General features: G+C 53.6%; 1 protein-coding gene across 6 annotated transcripts in view; it reads right to left on the bottom strand.

The window, feature by feature from the left end:
- Positions 1-35: 35 nt before the first annotated feature.
- The window catches only part of Foxk2 (forkhead box K2), a 43,774-nt gene continuing 19,088 nt past the window's right edge, over positions 36-24,721 (bottom strand). The window contains exons 1-10 of one of the 6 annotated variants that reach the window (XM_087208247.1): positions 18,022-24,372; positions 16,797-16,991; positions 14,598-14,745; positions 12,580-12,726; positions 7,432-7,625; positions 6,696-6,871; positions 5,623-5,907; positions 4,987-5,196; positions 3,516-3,634; positions 2,803-3,294 (exon numbers count right to left, since the gene is read on the bottom strand). In XM_087208247.1, the coding sequence (XP_087064373.1) occupies positions 2,989-3,294; positions 3,516-3,634; positions 4,987-5,196; positions 5,623-5,907; positions 6,696-6,871; positions 7,432-7,625; positions 12,580-12,726; positions 14,598-14,745; positions 16,797-16,843 (1,632 nt within the window). In that variant the 5' untranslated portion in view covers positions 16,844-16,991; positions 18,022-24,372 and the 3' untranslated portion in view covers positions 2,803-2,988. Of the gene's footprint in view, positions 2,448-2,798; positions 3,295-3,515; positions 3,635-4,986; positions 5,197-5,622; positions 5,908-6,695; positions 6,872-7,431; positions 7,626-12,579; positions 12,727-14,597; positions 14,746-16,796; positions 16,992-18,021; positions 24,373-24,721 lie in introns of those variants that run through there. The other 5 variants (XM_087208244.1, XM_087208243.1, XM_087208248.1 and 2 more) reach the window with 5 other exon arrangements.

Genomic DNA, 24,721 nt, shown 5'->3' on the forward strand with positions numbered 1-24,721 from the left:
AAGCTTACCACGGCGACAGTGACACTCCGCATTAATTAAAATTAATAAAAATATTTTATTGAATTTCAGGAACTTGGTACTTTTTAAAAATTTCACATCTCTGCACACAAATCACCCTCCACGCGCAACATCAGAAGCCTGGGCTTCACGGTGGCCTCGGGTGCCAAAATGGCGCTCCCAGTGCGGGCACAGCTGTCAGCATGGCCAAAGGAAGAGCACTGAGGCGCACGGCTCTCGCACGGCTGGTCTTCCTTCTGTTCTCACAGGTGCGGGCAGAGATGCTGACGTTAACGTTCCTAGTCCCTGAGGGAGCTCGAAGTTCAGAAAGACACCGGGGAGCCACCCTGGACAGCTGCCACAGCCTGCGACCGGCCTGCGCCCGAGAGGCCAATCTCCCCAAGGCGCCAGGCCAGTGAGCAGCAGGCTCCCAGGGACTCAGAACCACGTGACATTTTCACAGCGCCTCGAAGTCGCGGAGGAAAACCTGGGCGCAGCTGCTTGCTAATCCAGGGTTCCGTTTCTGTCCGCTCAGTGACAGCGTTAAATTCCCGTGTGCCAAAGCTGAGGCAGGGAGCTCACTCTTCAGGCGGGCCCAGGCTGAGACTGCCGCCTTGGAGCGAAGGCTCCTCCTCCCACCCTTAGACTGGAGACCCCAGCAGAACGCAGCACTCGTGAGTGAGCCCAGTGAGCAGACAGCTGGGCTGAGGACCTGCCAGGCCCCACTGGACGCTGCACTCGATGCCCCAGAGGCGACTCAGGACGCTGCACCCCCTGGGTGCCTGGCAGCGGCCGCGGAGCTGCCCAGGTCCAGGCCATTCTGCAGCTGGCAGGCCTTCCTTGGGAGAGGCGAAGGTGTCCCGAGGTGTCTGGGGGCCACGGGGCCCCGAGGGGCTGCGTGCGAGGTCACACACACGGCTCACTCACAGATGTCTCACTTTATTTGCACACGGCTGAGTTCCAGTGACCTCGTGACTCACACCCATCATCTGCAGTACATGGCGACAGCTCAAGACGGTGACACAATACTTAGAACAGATTCATCATATTTGGTCTTTATGTAAATAAGAAATGTTTTTAAATTGCCTAAATATACCATTCTGAGCCATTTCATTCCATCAGGAAAATACAGGGCTTTTTTCCTCTCTTTAAAAAAAATTAAATACCAAAGCAACTACATTTAAATAAATAACACTATGATGATGACATTAAAAAATTCACAATAAGGCTGCAGCCCTGTGTGCGCGGCTGTGCCCGGAGAGGCGCGGAGCTTGTGTGAGGCCCGGTGGGCCTGGCGCTCTGCCTGCTCGATGCCTCCCGATGTCCTCGGCGGAGAGAAGTCGGCCTAAGTGTTGGACTCAGTTCTGGAAGGTTGGGGAGACCTCCAGGCGCCCTGGGGGCGTGCTCGAGGTCACAACGGCGGGGAGCAAGGGCCACACGCACCTCGGAGGGTCTGCACTCTTCCTGAAAGGGTGCGTGATCCAGGACTACGTCTCCCTCTGACAGGGTCCTGCTGTGCGCACACAGCACTTACGCGCGCGTCACGAAGGCTGGGAAATGATGCCAGGGTCAAAGTCCACACACACACACACCAAGAGCCAGCCAGTGCTCGGGCAGGGCCTGGGGCACGGTCCCGTCAGCCCTGCACCGTCCTTGAAGTCGGTGTTGGTGTCGGGGGAGCGTGCCCGATGCCACCTGAGCCTGCCACAGGAAGACAGCATAACCCTAACCCTAAGCTGCTGCAAACCCAGGCGAGCCCAGACGGGGGCCCTGTGATTCTCGACTTTCCAGAGCAGAAATGGAGTGATGTGAAATGCCAAAGACCCCACTGTTTTGTAAAGAAAGTACACCTCAAAATATTCTAATTCCACATGTGAACAACAGAATACTGTCTTGTGTCCCAGCCGCAGGAAGGGTCCGGTGGGGGTGGCAGGGTGGCCCGGCCCTGTCCCCGAGGGTGCCCAGCCGCAGTCGTGGTGCAGCTCGGCCCTCCGGGATGGGATGGACCCGGCGCTCGCTTTGGGTGGACAGTGGAGCCCGCAGGCAGCACCCCGCAAGCTCCCTGCAGGGAGCCAGGAGGCCGTGCTGGTGTCCAAGTGTGAGGAGGAGCTGCAGGGCCGCCCGGGTGTTTCAGTGCTGCATGTGCTGAGTGCTCACAGTCCCACCGCAGGGTCTTTGCCCCCCAGGAGCTGTCCGGCGTCGGCCAGAGGCGATGTCTCCTTCGGCACCACAGGTTGATGTGTAAGGAAAGCTCTCCTGGCCGCTGGCTCTGCACCCCTACTCCCGCACAGCTGCCGGGGCGTCCACGCTCAGGGCGATGACGATGCTCTCACCTTCCGTCTTGATCCGCTTCGGCTCCGGCTGCTCGGCCTGGTCACCGTTCTGTCTCTTCATGGGCAGGGAAGCCGAGGCCGACGCGTGGGTGGCCAACATGTGCAGAGGGCTTGCTGCTGCAGAGAGAGACGGCGAGTCAGACCCCGCCCGAGAGTGCCATGGTGACCGCTCCACCCCCAGGCCACCTGACGAGGACCCTGGGACAACCCGGGGGCAAGGGCAGCAGGGTCTGGGCCGCCATGGGGACTGGAGCTGCAGCGGACCAACGACACCTCAGAGCAGGGGTTTTTGTTAATGACCGCACCTTTTTGTAGCTCTGGAAAGCAAGCTCTTTTGCACTGCTGTTCCCCAGAGCTCAGCCACAGTCCAGACAGACAGGGCGGCTGTCCCCAGGCCCTCCCCGGGCCGCTCGAAGCCTGCAGAGTGAGGCTCATCACAAGCAGGGCACAGGGCTGCTGGGGTCCTGTGCCGCCCAGGCTGGCCCAGCCTGCAGAGCACAGGAGGAAGGCGCCCTCTGGCCTGCCCACCGCGACTCCCAAGGCCCAGCTCCCACCTCTGGGGGTAGGGGAGGCTGCAGTCAGCCTGGCTGGCCTGGCCCACACTGTCAGAACTGCTCCCGGGCTTTCTGTGCAGCTGCTGCTTAGATGAGGGCCACACTTAAATCAGTAAGCGGTGAGGAAAGCAGACTGCGTTCCAAAGCCAGGCGGGCCTCGCCAGTCTGTGGCAAGAACAGGAGAAAGGACCGAGGTCCCAGGAAGGAAAGAAATCTGCCTGGCACTCTCCGACCCAGCTGAAGCACTCCCCCAGCCCTGCTGGCTGCCGACTTCTCACGCAGACACACAGTTCCCTGGAGCCTGCTGCAGAGCTGGGGGCTCTGTCACCAGCACACTGTGCCCGGCCGTCCTCACAGGCACCGCAGTTTCCGGGATGCCTCAGTCCCCCCTGGGTCTGCATCAGCTCCTTCTGGGGAAGAACCCACAAACGGAGCAGCCTGGAATGTGGGCACAGGCTCGGACACAGCACACCCCACACCCGAGGTCCCCAGGCCCTGCCCCACGGGTCCGTGTTAGGTTTGGGTGGGTCATGAAGCTGAGGGGCTCTGATCTTAACACATCACCTAGCAGGCACAGAGCACACAAGGACGTGAGTGAAGGGGAAGAGGGCACGCAGGACAAGACAGAGACCTTGGGGTGCGTCCAGGACTCCAGTAGGAGAGGCCCAACACCAGGAGAGCCAGCCAGCTCTGCCCACTGTCCCGGCCACAGGCCAGCAGGCTGTGCCACGTCCAGGGTGCATGCTGAGACTTTGAAACATCAACAGTGAAAAGTTAAATCCTTTGCTTTTGTTTATAATGGAAAACTTTACGAACTTAAACATGTGAAGGACCTGGGGGCGGACATGGAGGCCTGGAGCTGGCCCAGGGAGCTGGCAGATGCTGAGCGCATGAGAAACAACAGCTGGCCCTGCCACCCCTGCCCAGTCCAAACACACGGAGGGGCAGGCATGCCAGGCTCTGCGGCCCCCCGAGCAACAGGCGCACTTCAAGTCTTGGCATCTCCAGGGTGCCTGTTGAAGAGCTGGGCAGCAGAGACCCCAGTCACCTCCCAGCTGCCTGCAGCAGGGCCACCAGGTGCGTCACTGCAGGCCATGCACACCCTTGGAGCTGCTCAGCAGCAAGCACCAGGCATGAGCAGCTCTAGAAGCTGAGGGGACGCAGGGCATGAGCATGAGGACATTCCCAACAGCGGGAGTCCTGCCACCGGCCACAGGTGGGGCACGTGGGCCATCACCTCAACACTCAGGGTATCCGTTTTCCCTAGGAAAGGCTCTGATGCCTGGGGTGGGGCAGGGCGGTGAGCTGAACCAGTGAGTGGTGTAAACAGATGTTGCTGTCGCCCGTCAGTGCATATGCAGAAGATGTGCCAAAATGTCACCAACCTTTCTGACCTGCGGACTCAGAAGTCCTGCTGTGGCTGGGGGCTTCTGACTGCAATGCTTAAAGCCTGGCAGGCACTGGCATGGGTCACTGTGTTACCCACACAAGGTGGCAGGCACCCCAAAAGTGTAAACACCTTTGGTTTCAAGTGCAGTGCTGGGGTCCGAGCCAGTGGCCTTGCACATGCTAATGCGAGGTGAGTGCTCTGCCACGAAGCCACCTCCCAACCCTGACTCACCTTGTACAGCGTGAGCCTGAGGACCCTGCACTCCTGAGTGGGCTCAATGACAGCCAGGACTCCCCAGCACGCTGTACCGGGCAGGCCCTGGCTGGGGTTCTGACCCCTCTGTGGGTCTCTAACTGTAGAATACTGGTGGCGTCTCCAAAGGGCATCTGGAGCTCAGAGCATGAGACAGCACTCTTTCCTCCTCCACTGTCAGAAACTTCCAGTACTGGGCGCCATGCGGAGAGCAATGGTACCTGACTGGAGGCCATTCTGCTGCACCTGCACATCTACAAAGGGCCCCAAAGGGAGTCCCACGGCAGCCAGGTCCCCTAGAAGCTGCTCGTTCTCTTGCAGTAGACTGCCTTTCCTACAGCTTAGACAAACACTTCCAGACAGCACCAGGCCCGAGTCAGAGCCAGAGCCCTGAGTGGCTCCTTGCACAGAGCACAGGCACAGGGCCCGGCCCTGGGGGGGCCACAACGGCACCACATACCGTTGTTCACCTGGCTGTGCACCACAGCGGGGCCCGGCACCACGTGAGTCCCATTCTGCGTGACGGTTTTGATTGGAAGCTGGTGTTGGCCCAGCGGTGCCTGCTGCACTATGGTGACCGTTTGGACAGGGGTGGCCTGTGACGTCTGGATCACCCGGTTGGCAGTGCCCAGCGTGGCGTGGCTGATCGCAGGAACAGGTTCTACTTTCACTGAAATGAAAAGAGATGACACCAGCTAGTATTTTGGGAGAGCTGATAAAAATCTCACCAGTTTAAACTTTAAAAATCAGATGGCTCTAGACCTGCTATAAAATGTCTTTAAAAACAAATGGAGGGCCGGGGATTTAGCTCAGAGGCATCGCCCCTGCCTTACAAGCGCAAGGTCCTGGGTTTAATCCCCGGTACCGAGAAAAAAAAAAAAAAAAAAAAAAAGGCAAGTGGAAGACTGGGGATTCAGCTCAGTGGTTCCGCCCCTGGCTCGAAAGTGCAAGGACCCAAGTTCAATTCCCGGTACCAAAAAAAAAAAAAACAGCAAGTGGAGAACGGTCAGAAAGAAGGGTCCTGTGGCTGCCTGTGCCGGCTCCTTGGCCTCTGTTCCCGGCCCGCCGCCCCTCTGGCGTACCCTCACATGCTCACCTTTCACCTCTCTGTGGTCCCCATTCTCATGTGGCTCTGCCTTAGGAGGGGCCAGCACTGCTGTCTGAGTGACCACAGCCTGTCCTGCAACCGTGTATGTGTTTGCCGGGGCCAGTCCAGCCACGCTGGTGACTGACACGGCTGGTATCTGGTGGACAACGTGGACTGTCTGCACGACAGGTGGCTGGGAGGTGGAGGTGGCCACGGCGTAGGTGACGGGCTTCACGGCTGGGGGTAGCGGCCGCTGCACAGTGATGAGGACAGGCTGACTGGACAGAGGTGACCCTGGGGAGACGGGGACAGGGCTGAAGCTCATGCGCTGTACACGCTGAGCACTTGCTGACAATGCGCGTGTTTAATCGAAAATACAGGCTGTGGCCTGTTTCACCTTTAAGTTACTGACAATGAGAGAAACCTGTAGTAGCTTAATAGGGGCGTTTAATTCCTGTATCTAACTGCTAAGACGCAAGCTTGGCTGTTTGCATTTTTTCCTGGAAGTCAATCCATGACCGCCGACCCGACCGTACTGGAGACCAACATCTTCACGCTGGGGCGTGGGGCAGAAAGCGCCCGAGGCTCCAGGTTGTCACCAGCTCTGGCCCTTCCGGGCCGGGCCAGGACGCGAACAGAAGGGGCACCACGAGGCCGGGAGGGCAGGAGTCCCAGCCGCAGAGAGTGCTCGGCACATCTCCGCATTGCCCAGTTTGTATTTCCCCAGGAATCACATTTTCATTCTAATTATATGTAGATAAACTGTGAAGTGTTCACCTGGTCATTCAACGGAGACATTTTTGTTTCTAATCAGTGTCTAATTTGGGTAATTTATAGATTTTCTGAGAGGGTGGGATGATTTTCATGAGTTTTGAATGATGAAGCGACTAACTGGAAAACAGATAAATTCTACATGATTTGGGGGATCTACATCCAGTGCCATCTAAAACACATTCACTGGCTTTAAAAACGGACGACAGTGCTGCTAGAATTCCCGACCCACCGCGTAACTACGCAGAGCGCAGGCGCGGCCTCTGGGACCCGCAGCCCGGCCCGCGTGCGCGTGCGCGTGCGCGTCTCACCTGGCGCGCTCTGGGCAAACCGCGCCTCCTGGATGACGGCGAGCTTGGGCTGGGCGGCGCCGGGTTCGGGCTCCAGGGGGGCCGGGGAGCCTTCCCGGGACAGGCTCTCGGGGGTCTGGGCGCCGCTGGAGTGAGCGGAGAGCACGCCTGCGTGGTTGGGAGAGGCGGGGGCGCTCCTGTGTCCCAAGAGAAGGCGGCGGTTTCACCGGAGGCGCTCGGAGGGCCCGCTGCCCAGCACGCTCACTGCAGAGGGCGGCCCCGCTCGCTCGCCGGCTCCCCGGTCACCTGGGGCCCACAGGGGCGCACCGGGGGGGACAGGGACCCCCAGGGGCCGGCCGGGCTCTGCTCCTCTCGGCAGCTCCTGTGCCGTGGACAGCGGGCAGTGGCGAGCTCGCAGGGGCTCGCGCTCATCTTTTTTTTAAAAAAACAATTAGTGAAGCTAACGAGGTGTGATTTTAGACTAAGGCAAATTAACAACCTGGAGTTTAAGCAGCTAAAAGCCAGCTGTAAAGAAGGGTTCACATGCCAGGGAGAGGAGCCCTTCCTGCGGCTGCCTTAAGTGGCCGACCAGATCGCCTGAGTTCAAGGAGCAGCAGGCACCACGGCGGCACCCGACCGTTTCCAAATCCCCATCCCGACAATCAGGCACTCGCACTCTTGGCGGCTCCTTCGACTGAGGAAGGAAGCTGCGGCTTTGACCACAGGTGAGGGAGGCCTGTGGCTCCCTTGTCCTTACCTAGAAGAGAGCGGTCCCAGAGGGGTTCTAAAGCAAGGCACGCCCCTCGGCCGTCTTTTCCTAAAAGCCTGCTCTATCAACTTGCTCTCAGAGGCAGGGTCTATCCTCCAGAAGGAGCCTTTGCCTGGTTCTTCCTGCGAACGCGGTACTTTGATGAAATAACGATTCAGAGAGAGATTGTGGCGAATTGAATTCTATGAAACATAAAAAAATACGTAGAATTCATATAATTCTTTGCTGAGAAACAAAACTGTGCGCTAGTTTTAGTGCCCTGCAAAGCAGAAACCTCCATGTTCAGCGCCCAGAGCCCCAGGAGGACTCGGAGGGTGAGCTGAATCTCGGGGAAGACAGTTACCCCACCCCGGGAGCCCCGCGGCCGCGGCCGCGTGGGGTGTGGGGCAGGGCGAGGGTCTCCGACTCCCGACTCCCACCTCCCACAGCAGGAACCAAGGCCTCTGGGACAGCGGGGACCTCACTGCCAGCTGTGCAGAACCCTGAGCCACTCCTTTCACGTAGTGCATTTCACAGACAATCGGCGTGTTGAGTCTGCCATGCCATTTCAGGAAAGTCACTCTACTGTAGTATGGAGCATTTGGTAAACCAGCGAACGCTGAGAATATTCACTGGTACCACCTTCCAGGAATAGATACAGGGCTCTGTATCCGCGAAGAATGTCCAAGTAGGTTTTCGTGTGCCGCCGAAGCGAGCACTCCAATCCCAGGAACTGCATAAGGCATGTGAATAAAGTCTCTCTCAACTCCTAGCCCATGAGTCTTTCCAGCCCCAAAGCCCAGCTTCAGGTTTGGCAAGGGTTTAAGAAAACTCCTCACCGTGGCCTGACTCGGGCCATACCACTGAGGCCAGAACTGGTTAAAAATTATAGATAAATACCAACATTTCCTGCATTGACACTCAAGAGTAAGTTTTAAAACTAAAAGTCTTTTTTTTTTGGTAGCGGGGATCGAACTCGGGTCCTTGCACTTGCAAGGCAGGCGGTGGAACCACTGAGCTAAATCCCCAGCCCAACAAAGTCTTAAAGTGGTAATAAAATTTGTGGCTACCTAAAAATCATTTCTACATTCCCCTTCTAACAGGACTGTTAGCCACAGCTGAAATTCTGAATTGTCAACAGCAGCTAAGAAAACAAGCACATGCCAAATGTACTCTACAGCGTTCTCGGGACTGCCCGGTAGTAATGGGAGACAGGCCATGATGAAGGCCTCAGACCCGACACACCTGAGGTTTGTCGCCAGTAGCTCAAAGGGAACACTTGGCTGTCTGCTTCATGCAATTCTTTTTTTTTTTGGGTACCGGGGATCAAACTCAGGTCCTTGCGCTTGCACAGCAGGTGGTGAAACCACTGAGCTAAATCCCCGGGCCCTTCACGAAATTCTTTAAATACTCGGATCTGTGGAGATCCAAGTGTTTCAGTATCCGAGGCACCTGTATGGGCATTGTCCCACCAGGTGGACCTGATGATCAACCAACCTTTCCTTCAGCTCCTCCAGAAAACAGATGTGAGTCCTCCTGGTGCCCAGTGCGCCTGGGCAACGAGGCCCGGACCTGTCTACCTGGAGAGGTGGTGCACCCCGAAGACTTCCCCAATCTAAAATGTCCCGAACCTCTGTGAGTGCCAAGATGACACCACAAGTTGGGCCTGGGGCCAAGCTGTGGTCACAGGACTGGCGAAGCAAAGTGTCGCGCCATAGGAAACTACCCTCTGGCTGTGTGGACTGGGTGTGTGCGAAACACCAAAGGACTCGGGGTCTGGACTTGGCTCCTTCCCCCAGGTATCTTGTTAGGTGTATGCAAAGATTCTAAACTATGAGAAAATAAAACCGCAAACTGTGCTGGTCCCAAGCACTCTGGATAAGGGTTGCCCAATGGCACGGACAGGCCCAGCCCCACAGTGCTGCCAACAGCGGGGCCCAGGTAGCCCTGGAAGGAGACCACCCAGGCTGACCCATGTGGAGTAATTTAATCTGCATGTTATCAGAAGGAACAGATGGTGAGCATAAGGGGACTGCAGAAAAAGGGGATGTCATTGCAGGGAACGAGGCTTTCTATCTGGAGGAAAGAGCAGGACCATGAGCCACAGGTGTCGCTGCTCTGCTGCCACCGTCCCACAGAAGTTCTCGGGATCAGGGAGCTGCTGCCTTCTCTGCGGCAGAGGTAGCAGAACCCCACTTCACTGTAACAGGCTCTCACCAAGCCAGTCACCCTTCATGACAAACCAGGGCAAGCAGTCACCTGCAATTTTCTGGCCAACGAGACTCCAGAAAACAGAGGAGGTGATGAGACATTTACTGGAGACCCAGCAGAAACAGTACCCATTTCCAACGTCATTTAAGACCTGCATAATGCCGTCAAGCCCAGGGTTATGTCATTCTGTTCCTGTGTATTAAAACCAAAACTGCAGACTCCAGTAATCTAGAAATTAGTACAGACTTTCCAGAGAAAAAGTAGGTTGTTGTACTTCCACGCTGAAGATGAAGAGATCTGTCACTGAGCAAGCCCTCTCGGCTGAGCTGCTCCTAACAGGCTGCTATCCAAGACCCAGTCATGAGCCCGATGCCTGCGCTCTGGTCACCCTGAGCTCATCCAGCCCTCTAACCTGACCGTGCGTCCTCAGGCTGGGTCTGTCCCTCAGCATCTCCCAGCAATGCACTCTACCGTGTAACTGTGCACAGGAAAGACCTGTTATGAAACTTGTAGGTGTCCTTCCTCTGTCTCTAAGACAGTCTCGCTGTGTAGCCCAGGCCGGCCTTAAACTCTCCGTGATCCTCCTGCCTCAGCCTCCCTAGCGCTGGGATTACAGCGTATGCCACCACGCCAGGCTTTTCTTTCTTCCTTTTTTTTTTTTTGGTACTTGGGATTGAATCCCAGGCTTCATGTGTGCTACACAAGCACTCTACCACTAAGCTACAACCCTAGCCCTTTTTATTTTGATTTGAGACAAGGCCTCACTAAGTTGCTAGCCTTGAACTTGCAATCCTCCTCTTTGGCCTCCAGAATTAATGGAATTTATAAGTTTCTTGTAAACATGCCAAGGTGTAGGCATACTTCCAGAAGAACAGGGCTGAGGGTGAGTACAAAACATGGCCCCAAGCCACCTCTGGTCCGTTCGGAGGCTGAGAGCTCAGACTTTTCAAACTTTTCATAGTCACAACAAACATATAAAAAATTATAAAACCTTAAGAAATCATTTTGGCAGAAAAATGTAATCAAAAGAAAGAAATATGCCATTTTTCCTGATAGTTGTTCATTTAATCCTAAAATTTCCTTTGCAGGTTAACCAAAACTTTATGCCACAGGCAGATCCTATAAAATCCTAAAGCTAAATCCAGGAGGCAGTCGTGGGTGCCACTGAGGGCCTGAGAGGGGAGAGTCCGGGGGACTGGTGCCTGCCTGGGCTCAGAGAAGCACCGGGTCCAGCCCTGCATCCTATGCAAAGCACGCAGCTGCAGCACTCACAAGGGCTCTGTTTTGGCAGCTTTTGTGCTTTTCTGAAAAGAAACAGCATACAAACCAGATGTGCTGGTCATCCTGTAATCCTAGCTGCTGAGGAGGTAGGGGCAAGATTGTATGTTCAAGCAGCGAGACAGACAGCAAGAGCGAGAGACTGTGAAGTGGAAAGGCTTTTTTTTTTGGTACCAGAGATCAAACTCAGGACCCTGCGCTTGCAAGGCAGGCAACGGTGCCACTGAGCTAAATCCTCGGCCCAGCTGGAGCCATTTAAGGGAAATAATTACTGAGGATCTGGTTGGTAGAGTTGCGCCTAAAAGTTTTTTCCCTTCAATAAATTCAAAAGCTACCACTCCTCCCACCCACACTGCTAAATTATAGGGTTACGATTCGGCAGCACACTGTTTAAAGAATCATTTACTCATCAACAAAGCCTTGAGGAAATTCTGTAGTTATTCCTGGTTACTTAATGAATTAAAATATCACAAGCACATATTTCTTCCTTCATTTATTTATCTATTTATTTACGGAGACAGGGTCTCACTTTGTGGCCTTGAACTTGTGGTGATCCTCCTGCCTCAGCCTCCCACGTGCTGGGATTACAGGTGTGCACACCACCATCCCCAGCATGTTTTTAATATTCTATATTCCCAACTTATCCTTTCTCAAACTGTCTCAATTAGCAAATGTTCTACTGTATATTCAGTAGTCCGAACACAAGACACAAAAAAAGAAAAAAAATCTACGTAATTTAAAGGTTTGAAACTTATTGGTGTAACTTCTCATACTTTGTGGGGTGGAAGGGAGGGGAATAAAAGAATTGAGATGTGTCATGTGCGTGTACAGTTCCCCACAATGAATGGAATCACTATATAATGCAAATGTACTAATAAAACTTCTTAAAAATAAAGTTAAAAAAATAAATAAACTGCTTTCTACATCTGAAAAAACCCTCTGGTGTACAAGCTGAGCTTCGGTGCCCGGGTCCTCCCTGCTGGGCCGCTGGAGAAGCCCTGGAAGGGGCTCCGCAGTGGGACTGCTGTGCAAACATCACAGCCTGTGTCCCGGCAGCCGTGCCCAGGGAAGGCAGAGAGTGCAGGGAGAAGGCTGGGGTGGCCCAGGGCAGCGAACCTCTGGCACACATGTTGATTTTCTTTTTTTTTTGTTCCAGGGATCGAACTCAGGACCTTGTGCTTGTGAGGCAGGCGGGAGCACCACTGAGCTAAATCCCTGGCCCCATGTTGTTTTTCTTTTAAGACAAAAGATGTCAATGTATGAGCTGTTTTTTCTAAACTGCAACCTCAGTATTCAGAGTTGGTGCTTTGCGATAAATAAGTGGGTTTTGGGTTGCAACCCAGCACCCGCTCTCTAAAAGGTTCGCCATCCCTGGGCTAGACGTTTACACTCTCCTACATTTCAGATACATGGAATAAACTACAGTGACCAAAGAAACATCCCAAACAGCCCATGCTTTGTGTGATCCAGGGAGACACAACAGGAAAACGCAGCTTGCTTTCTTCCTGCTCTGTGGCATGGAGCCAGGTGCCCTCTCTCAGCAAGACAGTCTCACTCCTGTCTACCTGGCGTCTGAATTAGGTAAAGCACCAGCTTAATCTCCTCTTAGTATCAACCAGCATCTATAAGACATGAAACAGAAATATTTAATAAACTGAAACGATTTACCTGCCAGCCCTTGTCTGCAGTCCTATAGTACGGATAGTTTTTAGTGATGTGTGTATAAATTCCATTCAGGGTGAGTTGTTTATCAGGAGCCATTGTAATTGCTTGTACTATTAACTGTGCATAGGAATAAGGTGGTTTTGAATCATCCTGTATTTAAAAAAAAAGTGCAGTAGTTAACATAGATATTTTTAAAGCTAAAATTCAGGATTTTTATTTTAAATATTCCTCCAACAATGCTTAATTTTTATTATAAATTTAATACAACTTGGAAAACTTGGCGAAACAAATGGGAAAGTGACTTGCAAACCTCTCAGTAAACTCAAGTAAAACAAAAGTGTTCAGTGATATTCGGTACTTTAACAAGAGTTTCATGACTACAAATCACACTATTCATGTGTGATTTAAGCTTTTCAGATAGATCCAAGAATAATACTGGAACAATACTGTTTGTACTCCTGTCACAGAACAGGTTTTGTAATCTTTAAAAATAAAAATTTATATTATATGCTAAATTTTCAAATAAATGCAAAAAGGGGGGGAACATTGGAGAATATAAAAGAAGATTGAAAATGACATATAAAAACATGCAAATGAAAAAACCAAAAATACAACTAAGCAAAGTTGCTTGAACTTAGTGGAGTTCAGGGCAACACGCAGGAAGCCACCCCAGACTCCGGAACTCTGACCCCAGGCAAAAGAGAAGCTAGCTGGCCAGGTGTATGAGGAGCAGCAGGGCGCAGGCCACAGGTCCCTAGGCCCCGATCCTGGGGGACTCCACATGGGACATGCCGCACACTGTGAGTGTGAAGGAGGCAGAGCAGGGACGCAGCTCAGGATGTGTGGCATCCTGCACAGATGCTAACAGCCATGGTCACGGCACATTCAGTCTGTGGTAGCTTTGTGTCACTGACAACCCCAGATCCCACATACACGGGGCACAGCAGCATACGGTGGTAATCCCACCTACTTGGGAGGCTGAAGCAAGAGAATCACAAGTTCAAAACCAAGCTGAGCAACTGAGTGAGATTCCATTTCAAAAAAGGGTAAGGATGGTAGGGGGTGAGCACTTGCCAAGCATGCAGGAGGTCAGGAGTTGAAACCCAGCATCTTGCAAAACAAAAGCAAAACCCCAGATGCAGCACCATAAGCTGCTGGGGAGAACTCCCAGTCCTTGTGTGAACTTCTGGGAAAATGCACACACCAGCCCAATAAATAATATGAGTGAAAAACATAACTTGTAAAGAAATACAGTCAAGATACTATTTATATGAAGTTTTAAAACAAATGACTAGAGACAATATTCAGGGATAAACGCAAATGGACTAAAAGAGTGGGGAGGAACAAGGGTACTGGGAGTGGGCTGAGGCCAGGGTGTTCGATGCCATCCACCAAACAGAAAAACTGAACACTTCCCTAGCTCTGCCCAATGCACGGTGAGGACCCAGAGCTGAGAAGCGTTCACGCTGGAGGCCTCACTGCTGTGCCTTCTTGCTGTTGGTGCGCGTGCACACCTTTCCAGACACTAGCACAGAAAGGCTCACAAGGTGGGCGGCCAGGGCCTTCGCAGGCCAGAGAACATCCCAGCTTGCAAAGTAAGTGAGGGTTAGTGTTTTTCTTTTTTTACTTAGCACTATACTTCCCTATCAAAAAACATTTCACATATGCCCTTATTGGGCTACCATATCTCCATCACTGTGCTCTACAGGGCATTTAGGTCCCTTTTGATTGTTTCCTATAAACTGGGTCCCTTTCCTCCAAAGTCCTATAATAGAAATTACTTACTAGGTCAAAGAACAAAAACACGAAGAATCATATTGTGACTATCAGCAACTATGGTCCAAAAAACTACCCTGTGCCTTCCCAAAGGGTGCGCTCCACACCCTGGGTGCCGCCTTCACCTGAAGGGGCTCGGAGAGGTGCTGGGTGACTCCAGCCCCACACCACAGGCGCCTCACTGACTCTAGCAGCTGTTATGACACAGGCGACAGTGAGGCCTGCTGTGAGACCAGAACATTTACCTTTGGGCTGTCTCCACCAGAAGCTTCTTTTTCATTTTCTGGCTGTGAGTTGTCAGCCATTAAACTGAGGTCAGATGGCATCACACGGCCCATTTTGTACCCTGAAGACCCCGCTCCCCGGGGGCTGGATGGGCAGGAGTTTGCAGCACTGCGGAAGAGAAAAACTTGCTCCTTTAGCCCACTATCAAGCACACACCATATGTGCTTCGGTAACAGGCTCTGAATCAGGGAAAACCAATGAGAAAATTTTGTAAAGCAAGAGAACATCAGCATTTCCTATGGGAAAATAGGACTCCCAGCATTTCTCTGAAACCTGTGATTTCCCCCAAGAAGCAAAGCAGATACACATCACTGCCTAAACAACTCTCCACGATAGTGACCCGGAGAGGAAAACGAGGCTCCAGAACTTGTCAAGGATCCGGGGACACGGAGCACAGGGCCGCTCACCCTGCCCACTTGGAACTGGGACCCCAGGGCAGCGGGCAGGTCCGCCTCCAGGCCCAGGCCGTGTGCAGCCTCGCGCTCCAGGAAGCCACTGCTAGGTCGGTGGGGCATCCCGAGAGCAGAGACGGCACCTTCTCCTCACAGAAGGGACACAGACCTAACTGTTCGCCTCAGGCCTGACCACGGGCCATGTCCCTTGTGACCAGCACAGCAGACTCCATACATCAGTTTTAAAGATGAGCCACTGAGACGGAGTATCAATACAAGATGATTTAGAAACCCAGGAAGTTATAGAGGCACGGGGGGAAAAAGACAAAGACTGTGTTAGGCACGGCGGTACCATGCCTATAATCCCAACTACTAGGGAGGCTAAGCCAGGAGTATCACAAGTTCAAACCCAGCCTGGGCAACTTACTGAGACCATCCCAATTTAAAATTTAAAAAGAACTGGGTGGGTAGCTCAGTGGCAGAGCATGTAAGAGGCCTGGGGTTTAATCTCCAGAACTAGGGGAAAAAAATTGTTTTGACGCTTCAGGGTGCCTTGAGATTCCATATAGATTTTAGGACAGGTTTTTGTTTTGGCAAAATACATAACTGGCATTTTGATGGAAATTACACTGAATCCGTAGACTGCTTTAAGTAGTGTTGACATCTTAATGCTGCTAAGTCTTCCACCTTTCAATCCGTGAACATGCGACGTTTCCACTTGTCTGTGCTCTTTAGGTCCCAGAAGGCTGGTGAGACATCAGCTTCACAGCGTAACCCAGAGCAGCCTGAGTCTCCTCGTGCCCCTCTTCCCTTAGTGGGCCACACAGAAGTGAGGACAGGAGATGAGAGGAGCCCCCGCTGGCAGCTGCTTCCTGTGCGCAGCCGGGACAGCAGTGCCTGCCGACTGCAGAGAGAAGTGTGCTCCTCCCTGAGTCTGACTTACACACTCACAGCACAGTGCCCATGTGCCAGCCTGCATACTCATACAGCCAGCGGACCACAGTGAGCAGGCCTGCTCTACACTCAGGCCCACCCGACACTGGCTAGACCAGCATAGGGCCCGTGGAGCTGCCTTTCCCTCTCAGGCCGTGGGGCTGTGCTTGGTGCCGCCACCCTCTGCTTCTGAGTCACAGGGTTTTTGTTGAGTAAAAGTGACATGACTTGGTCACTTTGGTGTGTCCAAACTGAAGTATAAATTTTCAGAATTTATATGAAATTGTACCAAATTCATATTTAAAACCTATATCAGACTTTAGACCAATCTACAAATCATCACTTTAACTCCATTAAAATGAATCCTAAGTGGGCTGGGGATTTAGCTCAGTGGTTTAGCCACCTGCCTCACAAGCGCAAGGTCCCGAGTTTGATCTCCGGTACCAGGAAAAAAAAAAAAAAGAATCCTAAGTAAAAAACAGTAACAAGTCAGGTGTGGTAGTGCACACCTGCACCCGAGCTGCTCAGGAGACTGAGGCAGGAGGATCGGGAGTTCAAGGCCAGCCTGGGCAGGTTAGTAAGACCCTGCTTCAAAATTTAAAAAAAGGCCAGGCATGCAGCTCAGTGGTGAAGCACTTGGCTACCATGCAAGCAGCCCTGGGTTCCGTCCCAAGTACTGCAAAGGGGGGAGGGGGGAACACATGGGAATTGCATTTCATGATGCAGAAACTGGCAGCAGTTTCCCAAAATTCAAGAGGTATTTTAGGCACCCGTAACACCTCCCTCTCCAGGAAGGGGGGAGCAGGAGGGCGGGCGGCCTGTGAGCACACGTACCTGATGGTGCCCGTCGGGGACGGCAGGGGGCTGATGAGGTGGGCCATGGTGTCTGGAATGCTGATGGTCAGGGGGGAGATGTGCGGCTGCACGGGCTTCACTGGGGACTCAGGGGCCTCTGGCTTCTCCCTCTTCTCACTGGACAGGGCTGTGAACGTTATCTTGATATTCGTGCTCGGAAACCTGAACGTGCACCTGGGGAAGCAAACCACACACTCAGCACCTGTCTGCTACCCACGGGCAGTGACAGGGAGCACGCAGCCTCCCACTGCCACGCTCACCCACCAGGCTCAAAGCCCTAACAGCCAGGTCACAAGGGAAGAGTCTCATGACTAGGACAGCACGGGAGGGCCATCCAATCTCAGCTACTCCTCTCCTTTGAAAGTTACTGCGTAAGTAAACTTCAGGTCTCACAGTAGGTTTAAAACACAACTTGGAACTGAGGAGGCAGCTCAGAGATGGAGCGCTTGCCTAGCAGGTGTGAGGGTGGGGAAAAAATAAGTGACTGAATGAACAAAAAGAGAATAAATAGGGCTAGGGATTTAGCTCAGTGGTTCTGCCGCCTGCCTGGCAAGCACAAGGGCCTGAGTTCGATCCCCTGTACCAAAAACAAACAAACAAAAAAGGCAAAAACAAATCGTATTACATTTTTCCCAGAGCAAACAAGAGCCAGAGATATTAACTCGCAGGAGGAAAGGCTTACAACTTAGCACTCTGGCCCATGTTTAATGAATGTGGCTTATTTATTTTGGTCCCAGGAATCCAACTCAGGACCTTGCACTTGCCAGGCAGGCATGAATGTGGCTTCTTTGACATGACTCAAGTATATTTAAGAAAACGTAAAGCCTATTTAAGAAATGGTAAAGCCAGGCATGGTGGCACACGCCTGTAATGTCAGGACTCTGAGGCCAGAGGATGACAAGTTCCAGCCCAGTTTAAGCAACACTGAGCCCAGTCTAGGCTACTTAGCAAAACCCCGTCTCAAAACAAAAATAAATAAAATAAATCTAAAAGGCTAGGGAAGCAGCTCAGAGAAAGGCCCAATCCTCAAGACCACAAAAACAAAACAGACCGAGACTCACACAATCTCTGGTCTCAACCCAAGTGCAGCTGAGCACCACCTTACTGTGGGCCACAAACAGCCAGACAGCCCGACGGCAGGGCCTAGCTCAGCTCTGCCCGTGGCTCCGGCTGGGACCCTGCTGAGAAGACCAGCTGTGCTCACCTCTCCTACTGGATGCCCCTGCCCAGGAAGGGCCCGGCCTGTGGCAGTCAGACACTATCACACTTCCTCTGCTGATGTCAAGGTGACACATGCCTGGTCTACCTGGGGAAGAGAGGGCCGTGCTCACCTTATCCCCTGCCACAGTCTGTGCGCTCCACTCACAGTGCGCGCTGCCACTGAGCACTAAGAGGCAGAAGGCTGTGGCCACAGGCGTGTACTCCTCACTGGGAGGCTGGGTCTGGTCTCACCCGTCTCCTGTGTGCTGAGGCTCAGGTCAGGACCCAGCAGAAAAGCCCTTGGTGGTTGTTGGTGCCGTGTTCTCCTGAACCGCGAACCAAATCCAGTTCCCTCCACTCCATCACCCAGGCCGTGGTATTCCGTCACAGCAGCAGGAGCAGCCCTCAGGTCCCCTCCCTCCTTCCCCGCGTGAGGCGAGCCCAGGACGGTCCAGCGAAGTCCAGCAGTCTCCACCGCAGCGCAGCCCCTCCCTGCTGTCTGGGAGCCCACACGTCGTCAGGTCCTGCCCGTGGGGCTCCGCCTCACGCCGCACCCTCCTCTTCTGGTTGGGCATCCCAGGCATCAACCCTCCATCTATGCTCACTCCTGAGTGAGCTCATCCACACCCACGACCCTGACCTCCACACACACCCGGGTGATTTCACCCTTCCAGCCTTCACAGCTGTCTTCCTGCTCCAAACTCCGACCACCCGCCCAGAGCCCCAGCCACACAGCTCTGGGTCTCACTGGGGGCCATCCAGGACCCTCCCCAGTGGGGAGGCACATCCCTCAGGCACTCAGGAGTCACCCAAGCCACCAGCCAGGACCCACCCAAATGAGCACGGCTGCTCTGCCAGAGCCCAGTCCAGAGGAGAAACAAGCCCCGCTCGTCTAGGAGGCGATGGCTGTGCAGATGAGACGGGAAGACTGAGGCCTACTGCGTCCCTGCAGCATGGAGAAGAAAGAGGGCAGGCAGCATGCGGACACGCTGCAGGGAGAAGCAGCAACACCTGAGGTTAAGGTGTTCACCCAGACAGGTGCCGCGGAGCGAGAGGGACAGACGAGTGCTGTGGAAGTCTAACTGCTCGGCCGTGTCTGAGCGCATAAAGCCAAGGCGCGCCAGGCACTCAGGGCTCTACGTCAGAGGGAGACAAGAGCTCCCCTGGCCCCCAGGTTTTAACCTGATTCTGTGTCTTTGTTTTAGGTTTTTTTGGTACTAGGGATCAAACTTGGGACCCTGTGCTTGCAAGGCAGGCGCCGGAACCACTGAGCTAAATCCCCAGCCCAACCCTCCGTGTCTTTTTTATTCTTCATCTTCATCACCCCTTGGTCAGGAAGACTGCTCCTACAGGTGGATACAAACCCGTGTCAATGAAGGACTCTCACTCAGAAGATGTGCGTGAGGAGCTCCCGGAAGTCAGTAATATAAACAAGCCAATTAAAAAGGTGCAAGAGACGCCCACAGACACAGCCCCTAAGACAACGTGCGGCGGAAATACAGAGCAGGGCGTCGCACATCACTACCAGTGGCACAGTGTGCACGAAACCCCAGCCACAGGAGGCGGACGAGAGGGGAGGCCTGTCACTTGTGTCCCCAACGCGCCCTCAGTGAATATCCACAAGGACAGGCAGCTCTGAGAAGACAGCGCCAGGCACCAAAAGGGTGCGGAGAGGACTCCGGTGACACTGGTGGGTGTGCAGTGGTGCAGTTGCATGGAAAGCTAGTCGGTGGTTTTGAGTAAACTTACCCATCCAGGTAATTACCCAAGCAAACAATGGCACCACTGGCACTGACCCGGAGAGGGAAACACACATGCAGAAACCTGTATCCACTGCTGAACGTGCCCAGCAGCTTCACTCGAACAGCCCAAACCAGAAACTACTCAAACCCACTTTGCCAGGAAAGCAGATGGACAAAACGGCTATGCGTGTAACCTGCCTGGCCCTTACGGCATCTGCTCAGTGGAAAAGGCCAGTCCCCAGAAGCTACCCTGGTTGATCCCATGCACACAGCGTTTTCAAGATGCACACACAGGCTGTGAGCCATGCGTGCAGAAAGGCTGGCAGAACGGGCGGCACATCTGCTCATGGGTTACACACGTTAGCACGTGCAGGCAAGGCCAGGGGTGCAGTCCCCATGGGAATGAAAATGAAGAGGAGGCCAGGCAGCAAGAGCAGGGTGTCAAAGACCTCAGTAAAAACTGACCCCACGGTGAGTCCTGGGAGAGCCTGCAGTACTAAGCCTGTCAGAGAAGCTGTGCGTCTCAAACTACAAGTCCCAACTGACTGGCCACACCACACAGTGACAGTGTCAAACTCACCTGGGGGCCTGACAAACTTAACCATCCTTTATTTGGACAGATATTGACAATTTTAACACGATTCAGAGTTGCACAAAATCCTTTTCCCAAAGGTGGGTACATGATGTTCTTCCGTAATCTCAGCACTCTGGGAAACTGAGACGGGAGATCCAAATGTTTAAATTCAGCCTGCGTAACTTACTGAAACTGTCTCAAAACAAAAAATATCAAAATGGTTGGGCACCAGGGTGGTGGGGCATACCTGTAATCCCAGCACTGAAGGAGGACCAGAAGTTCAAGACCAGCCCGGGCAACTTAGTAACTTAGCCCTTGTCTCTCGAAAAGTTGTTTTTTTTTTTAAGGGCTGGGGACGTGGCTTGGTGTGAAAGCCCTGGATTCAACCCCCAGGACTCGGGGTGGGGGAGACACAAAAATCCTCCTCCTGGGGTCTTACCTCTCTGTAGCCACATGTGTGAACTAGGGTGTCACGATGCAGACTTAGGTCAGGCCCCTCTAGACACCCACAATCCCCGCAAACCCCACACCTGCACTTCTGGCAGAGGGTGCTGTGGCCGGGGACCTGGAGGACAAAACCCACCCACCCAGGGCAGCCCACCCAGGGAGACCAGCTCCTGGGTCCTCCTTCGAGGCTCTGCGGCCTGGAGTGCTGCTCTGGCTACTGAGCAGGGCGCCCTCAGCCTCGCCCCTGCCTGGCTCAGGGCCCAGGACGGCCACTGCTCCCTTCCATCCTCGGCATGCATTTCCTCTGCCCACACTAAAGCAGACAGACACTGCTGGGAAGCTCTGCAGCCACTCGGGCTGACAGTACTCCAGAAACTTTGCAATGCTTCGCCTACCAGACATGGTGCCTGGCAGACACAAGGGACCCTGGCTCAGGGTAGCAACAGTGCCCTTGGCTGAGGGCCCAAAGCCAGTTTCACTGCCACGGCACAAAGCAACACCAGGGTCCCGCCTCAGTGTGCTAAGAGGACACAGCTTCACCTCTGGGGCTCTGACAAAAACCATGATGTGATCTAAACAAGGGACACTCTACAGAAGAGCTGAAACAGCATCAGTCCTCTTCGAGAACAGCAATGCCATGGAGGAGAAAGACTGAAGAAAGGTGACAAATTCAAGGAGATTAAAGAGAAGGGCGAGGTCGATCCAATGTGTGATCCAACACAAGAAAACGCCTCGTGAATGAAGTTGGTGGGGGTTCCAGGGGTGTAGTTACAGAGAACGTTTGCAAGAAAACACACCTGGAAATACCTGGGCTAGAAACACGTCGCCATGTAGCTGCCTTTCGGCGAAGGGTGCACGATGTGGGGAAACACTGGTCTTGGGAAATCTGGGGACACAGAAATGTTCTGCACTATTTTTGCAACTCTTTGAAGCAATCTGAAAAGAAAAATACGCATACTTTCGCAATGAGGCAAGGCCAGGCCCACGCTGGGCTGGGGCTGTTGCTCGCATGGGGAGAGCGCTGGAAACAGTCTGCGGGTGACCCTCTCCTGGAGACCACAGCAGCGCCCATGCCTGAGACCCACACCACTGCCGAGGCATCAGAGAAGCTCTGCTCTGGGCAGCAGCTCCTCCCTCAGCTCTGGTCCCCAGTACACCAAACTCCAAGGACAATAGTATGGGATACCTGGCCCAGGAGACACGTCACCTCATTGTGACTCCGGGTTCTTAACTTGTTCCGGGGCCACCTGCACCCTCAGCCACCAGCAGGGAAACGGCAGGAAGTGTGGCCTGAGATCTGCAGAGCAAGAGAGGAACCAACTGGGGCTCCTGTGCCTTCCTGTTCAGCAGTACCATGGAGGTCTCAATGCTGCATGCATGGCTGGGTGTAGCTCCGTGGCAGAGCCCTGCCTGGCACGTGGCAGGCCCTGGTTCCCATCCCTGGTACCAGCATCCGAAACAAAACAATACCCTACAAACCATCCCGTCAACGGGGTCCAAGGTGTGACCCATGAACCCTGCAGATTGTTACTTTGGCTTTTCTTTTCCTGGCAGAAAGTCCATCCCACTCCTGCACAGCGACACTCACCAGAGCAAAGTCCCCCACACCATGCTCCCGGAGCACGGGCGAGCCTGCCGCTGTAACCCACGGCCTTTCTCCACTGCCCACAGCCGTGAGCAGTGACGGCTGCACACGTTCCCCACATGGGGCATTTACACACGCCGGGATCAAATCAGAGGAGAGACAGGACAGCAGCCAGCCCTGTGACTGACCCTGGAGCCAGTGGGCAAGAGGGGCGCTAGGAAGGACCCCAGTCACAACGCCTCACGGTGGAAACACAGGGCTGTTCCTCCCCACTCACCTGGCTCAGCGACACCAGGTGGACTGGCTGACCTGCTGTCCAGGAAAAGCTAGGTCACTTACCTGTGACAGCGGACAAGGGTCACCTAACAGTTAAAGATGGAGAAGAAAGCCTTACATTTCATCTCGGAATAAGAAGATACTGAATTGGCACTTGGAAATTGCTGTTAACAAAAGCAACATGTAGCTGGGCATGGTGGCACATGTCTAGCTAGAACCCCAGCACTTAGGAAGCTGAGGCAGGAGGAGTGCTAAGAGTACAAGGCCAGCCTGGGATACAGAGTGAGACTCTGTTTAAAAAAATTTTTTAAAGGCATCATGTAGTACAGAGGGGATGTGACTCTCAGGCCACCAGCACCGTGGTGTGACAACAGCCTTCCCCTGTGCGCGGTGAAGACAGCGCAGTAATGGGAACAGAGCCCTGAGTGACACGGCTATTGGGAGGATGCACTTCCACGCTGCTGGCTCATGGTGGTTAAGTGGCCCTGGTACCCAGTGCCGGGGTGCAAGTGGACGGGGTAAGCCAGGCCCCTCCTGGACACACTGTGAGGTACCTGTCACTGGCCACCCAGGAGAACCAGCAAACCAGCCCTCTGGAACCCCGGACTCCAGACACGCTCAGGAGGGCCCAGACCGCACCCTGGAAGGGGGTGCCGGAAGGGCCTGAGAAACTCTGCAGCAGGACAGTTTCCTGGGACTCCATGGAGGCCAGCCCCGAGGAGGGCGGAAGCCAGACCAGGACTCCCACAGGACCACTGGTCCGCTCCCCAGGCTCTGCTTCGGGCTTCAGTCAAGCTGTGATAACCTCACCCCAGAGAAGGTCAGTGAGAGGCGGCACCCATCTGGCCCAGGAAGGGCTCTAGCACTCCTCCCTGAAGGAGGCTACAAGGCGAGCATGGTCTTCAAGTGCACACATCATAGCTACTGTCAAGTACAGGACTCAGCAGTAAATCAGTTTGAGACAATAAAAAACCACATGGTACACATGCCTGTAATCCCAGCTACTTGGGAGCCCAAGGCAGAAGGATCACTGCAAGTTCAAGGCCAGCCTTGCCACCCAGTGACAGCCTATCTCAAAAGGGGACGGGGGAGGGGGGGACAAAGTTCAGCATTCCCTAGGTTCAATCCCCAGTACCACAAACAGCAACCTCTAGAAACCCCAAACAGTCTGCACGTTTCTTTGTTGCACCTTAGCAACAACCCTAAGCAAAAGTTGTATGGCCTTGACTTCAACTTATCTGCAAAATGCTACAGTGCCAGTCTCAGCAAGAACTCACTGGGTACAGCGGTGTCCATCCCTGTCCTTACAGCAGGCCCCTTACTGCAGTTTCCATTACGGCTGGCAGGCATCTGCTGCTAATGGAGCTTCAAGACCTTTTTCTTATTTTTATTTTTTGCGGTACTGGGGACTGAATTCAAGGGCTTTCCACTGACCTACATCCTCAGTCCTTTATTAATTTTTTATTTTGAGACAGGGTCTCACTAAATTGCCTAAACTAGGCTTGAATCCTCCATCAGCCTTTCAGAGTGCTGGGATTAAGGTATCAGCCACCATACCTGGCTGTGAGACCTGTCTTTAAAAACAAACAAGCTATGGGCTGGGGATTAGCTCAGTGGCACTGTGCCTTCCTTGCAAGTGAAAGGTCCTGAGTTTTTTGGTACTGGGGATCAAACTTGGGTCCTTCTGCTTGCGAGGCAGGCGGTGGAACCACTGAGCTAAATCCCTGGTCGGAAAGGTCCTGACTTTGAGTCCCCATTAAAAAAAAAAAAGGGCCAGGGATTTAGCTCAGTGGTTCCACCCCTGCCTTGCAAGTGCCAGGTCCTGAGTTTGATCCCTAGCACCAACCTGACCCCCCAAAAAATCCCCAAACCACAAACACTGCACTCACCCCACAAGCTGTATCCTATGCCCAAAAAAGCTTGATATCAAGTAAGAAATTGAAAACAGCACAGCAGACATGAAAAAGCTTTTTCTTGCTTCTTAAAGGGTCCTCCATTTCACTCTGTGCTGGCCCCACACGGCTGCCCACAGTGATGTGCTTTCTCCCTGGGCCCTGGCCAGGAGCCCTGCAGGGAGTGA

The sequence above is a fragment of the Heterocephalus glaber genome, unplaced genomic scaffold (assembly GCF_053883595.1).
Source record: "Heterocephalus glaber isolate CG9 unplaced genomic scaffold, H.glaber_assembly_v1.0 deba00000937, whole genome shotgun sequence".
NCBI lineage: Eukaryota > Metazoa > Chordata > Mammalia > Rodentia > Bathyergidae > Heterocephalus > Heterocephalus glaber.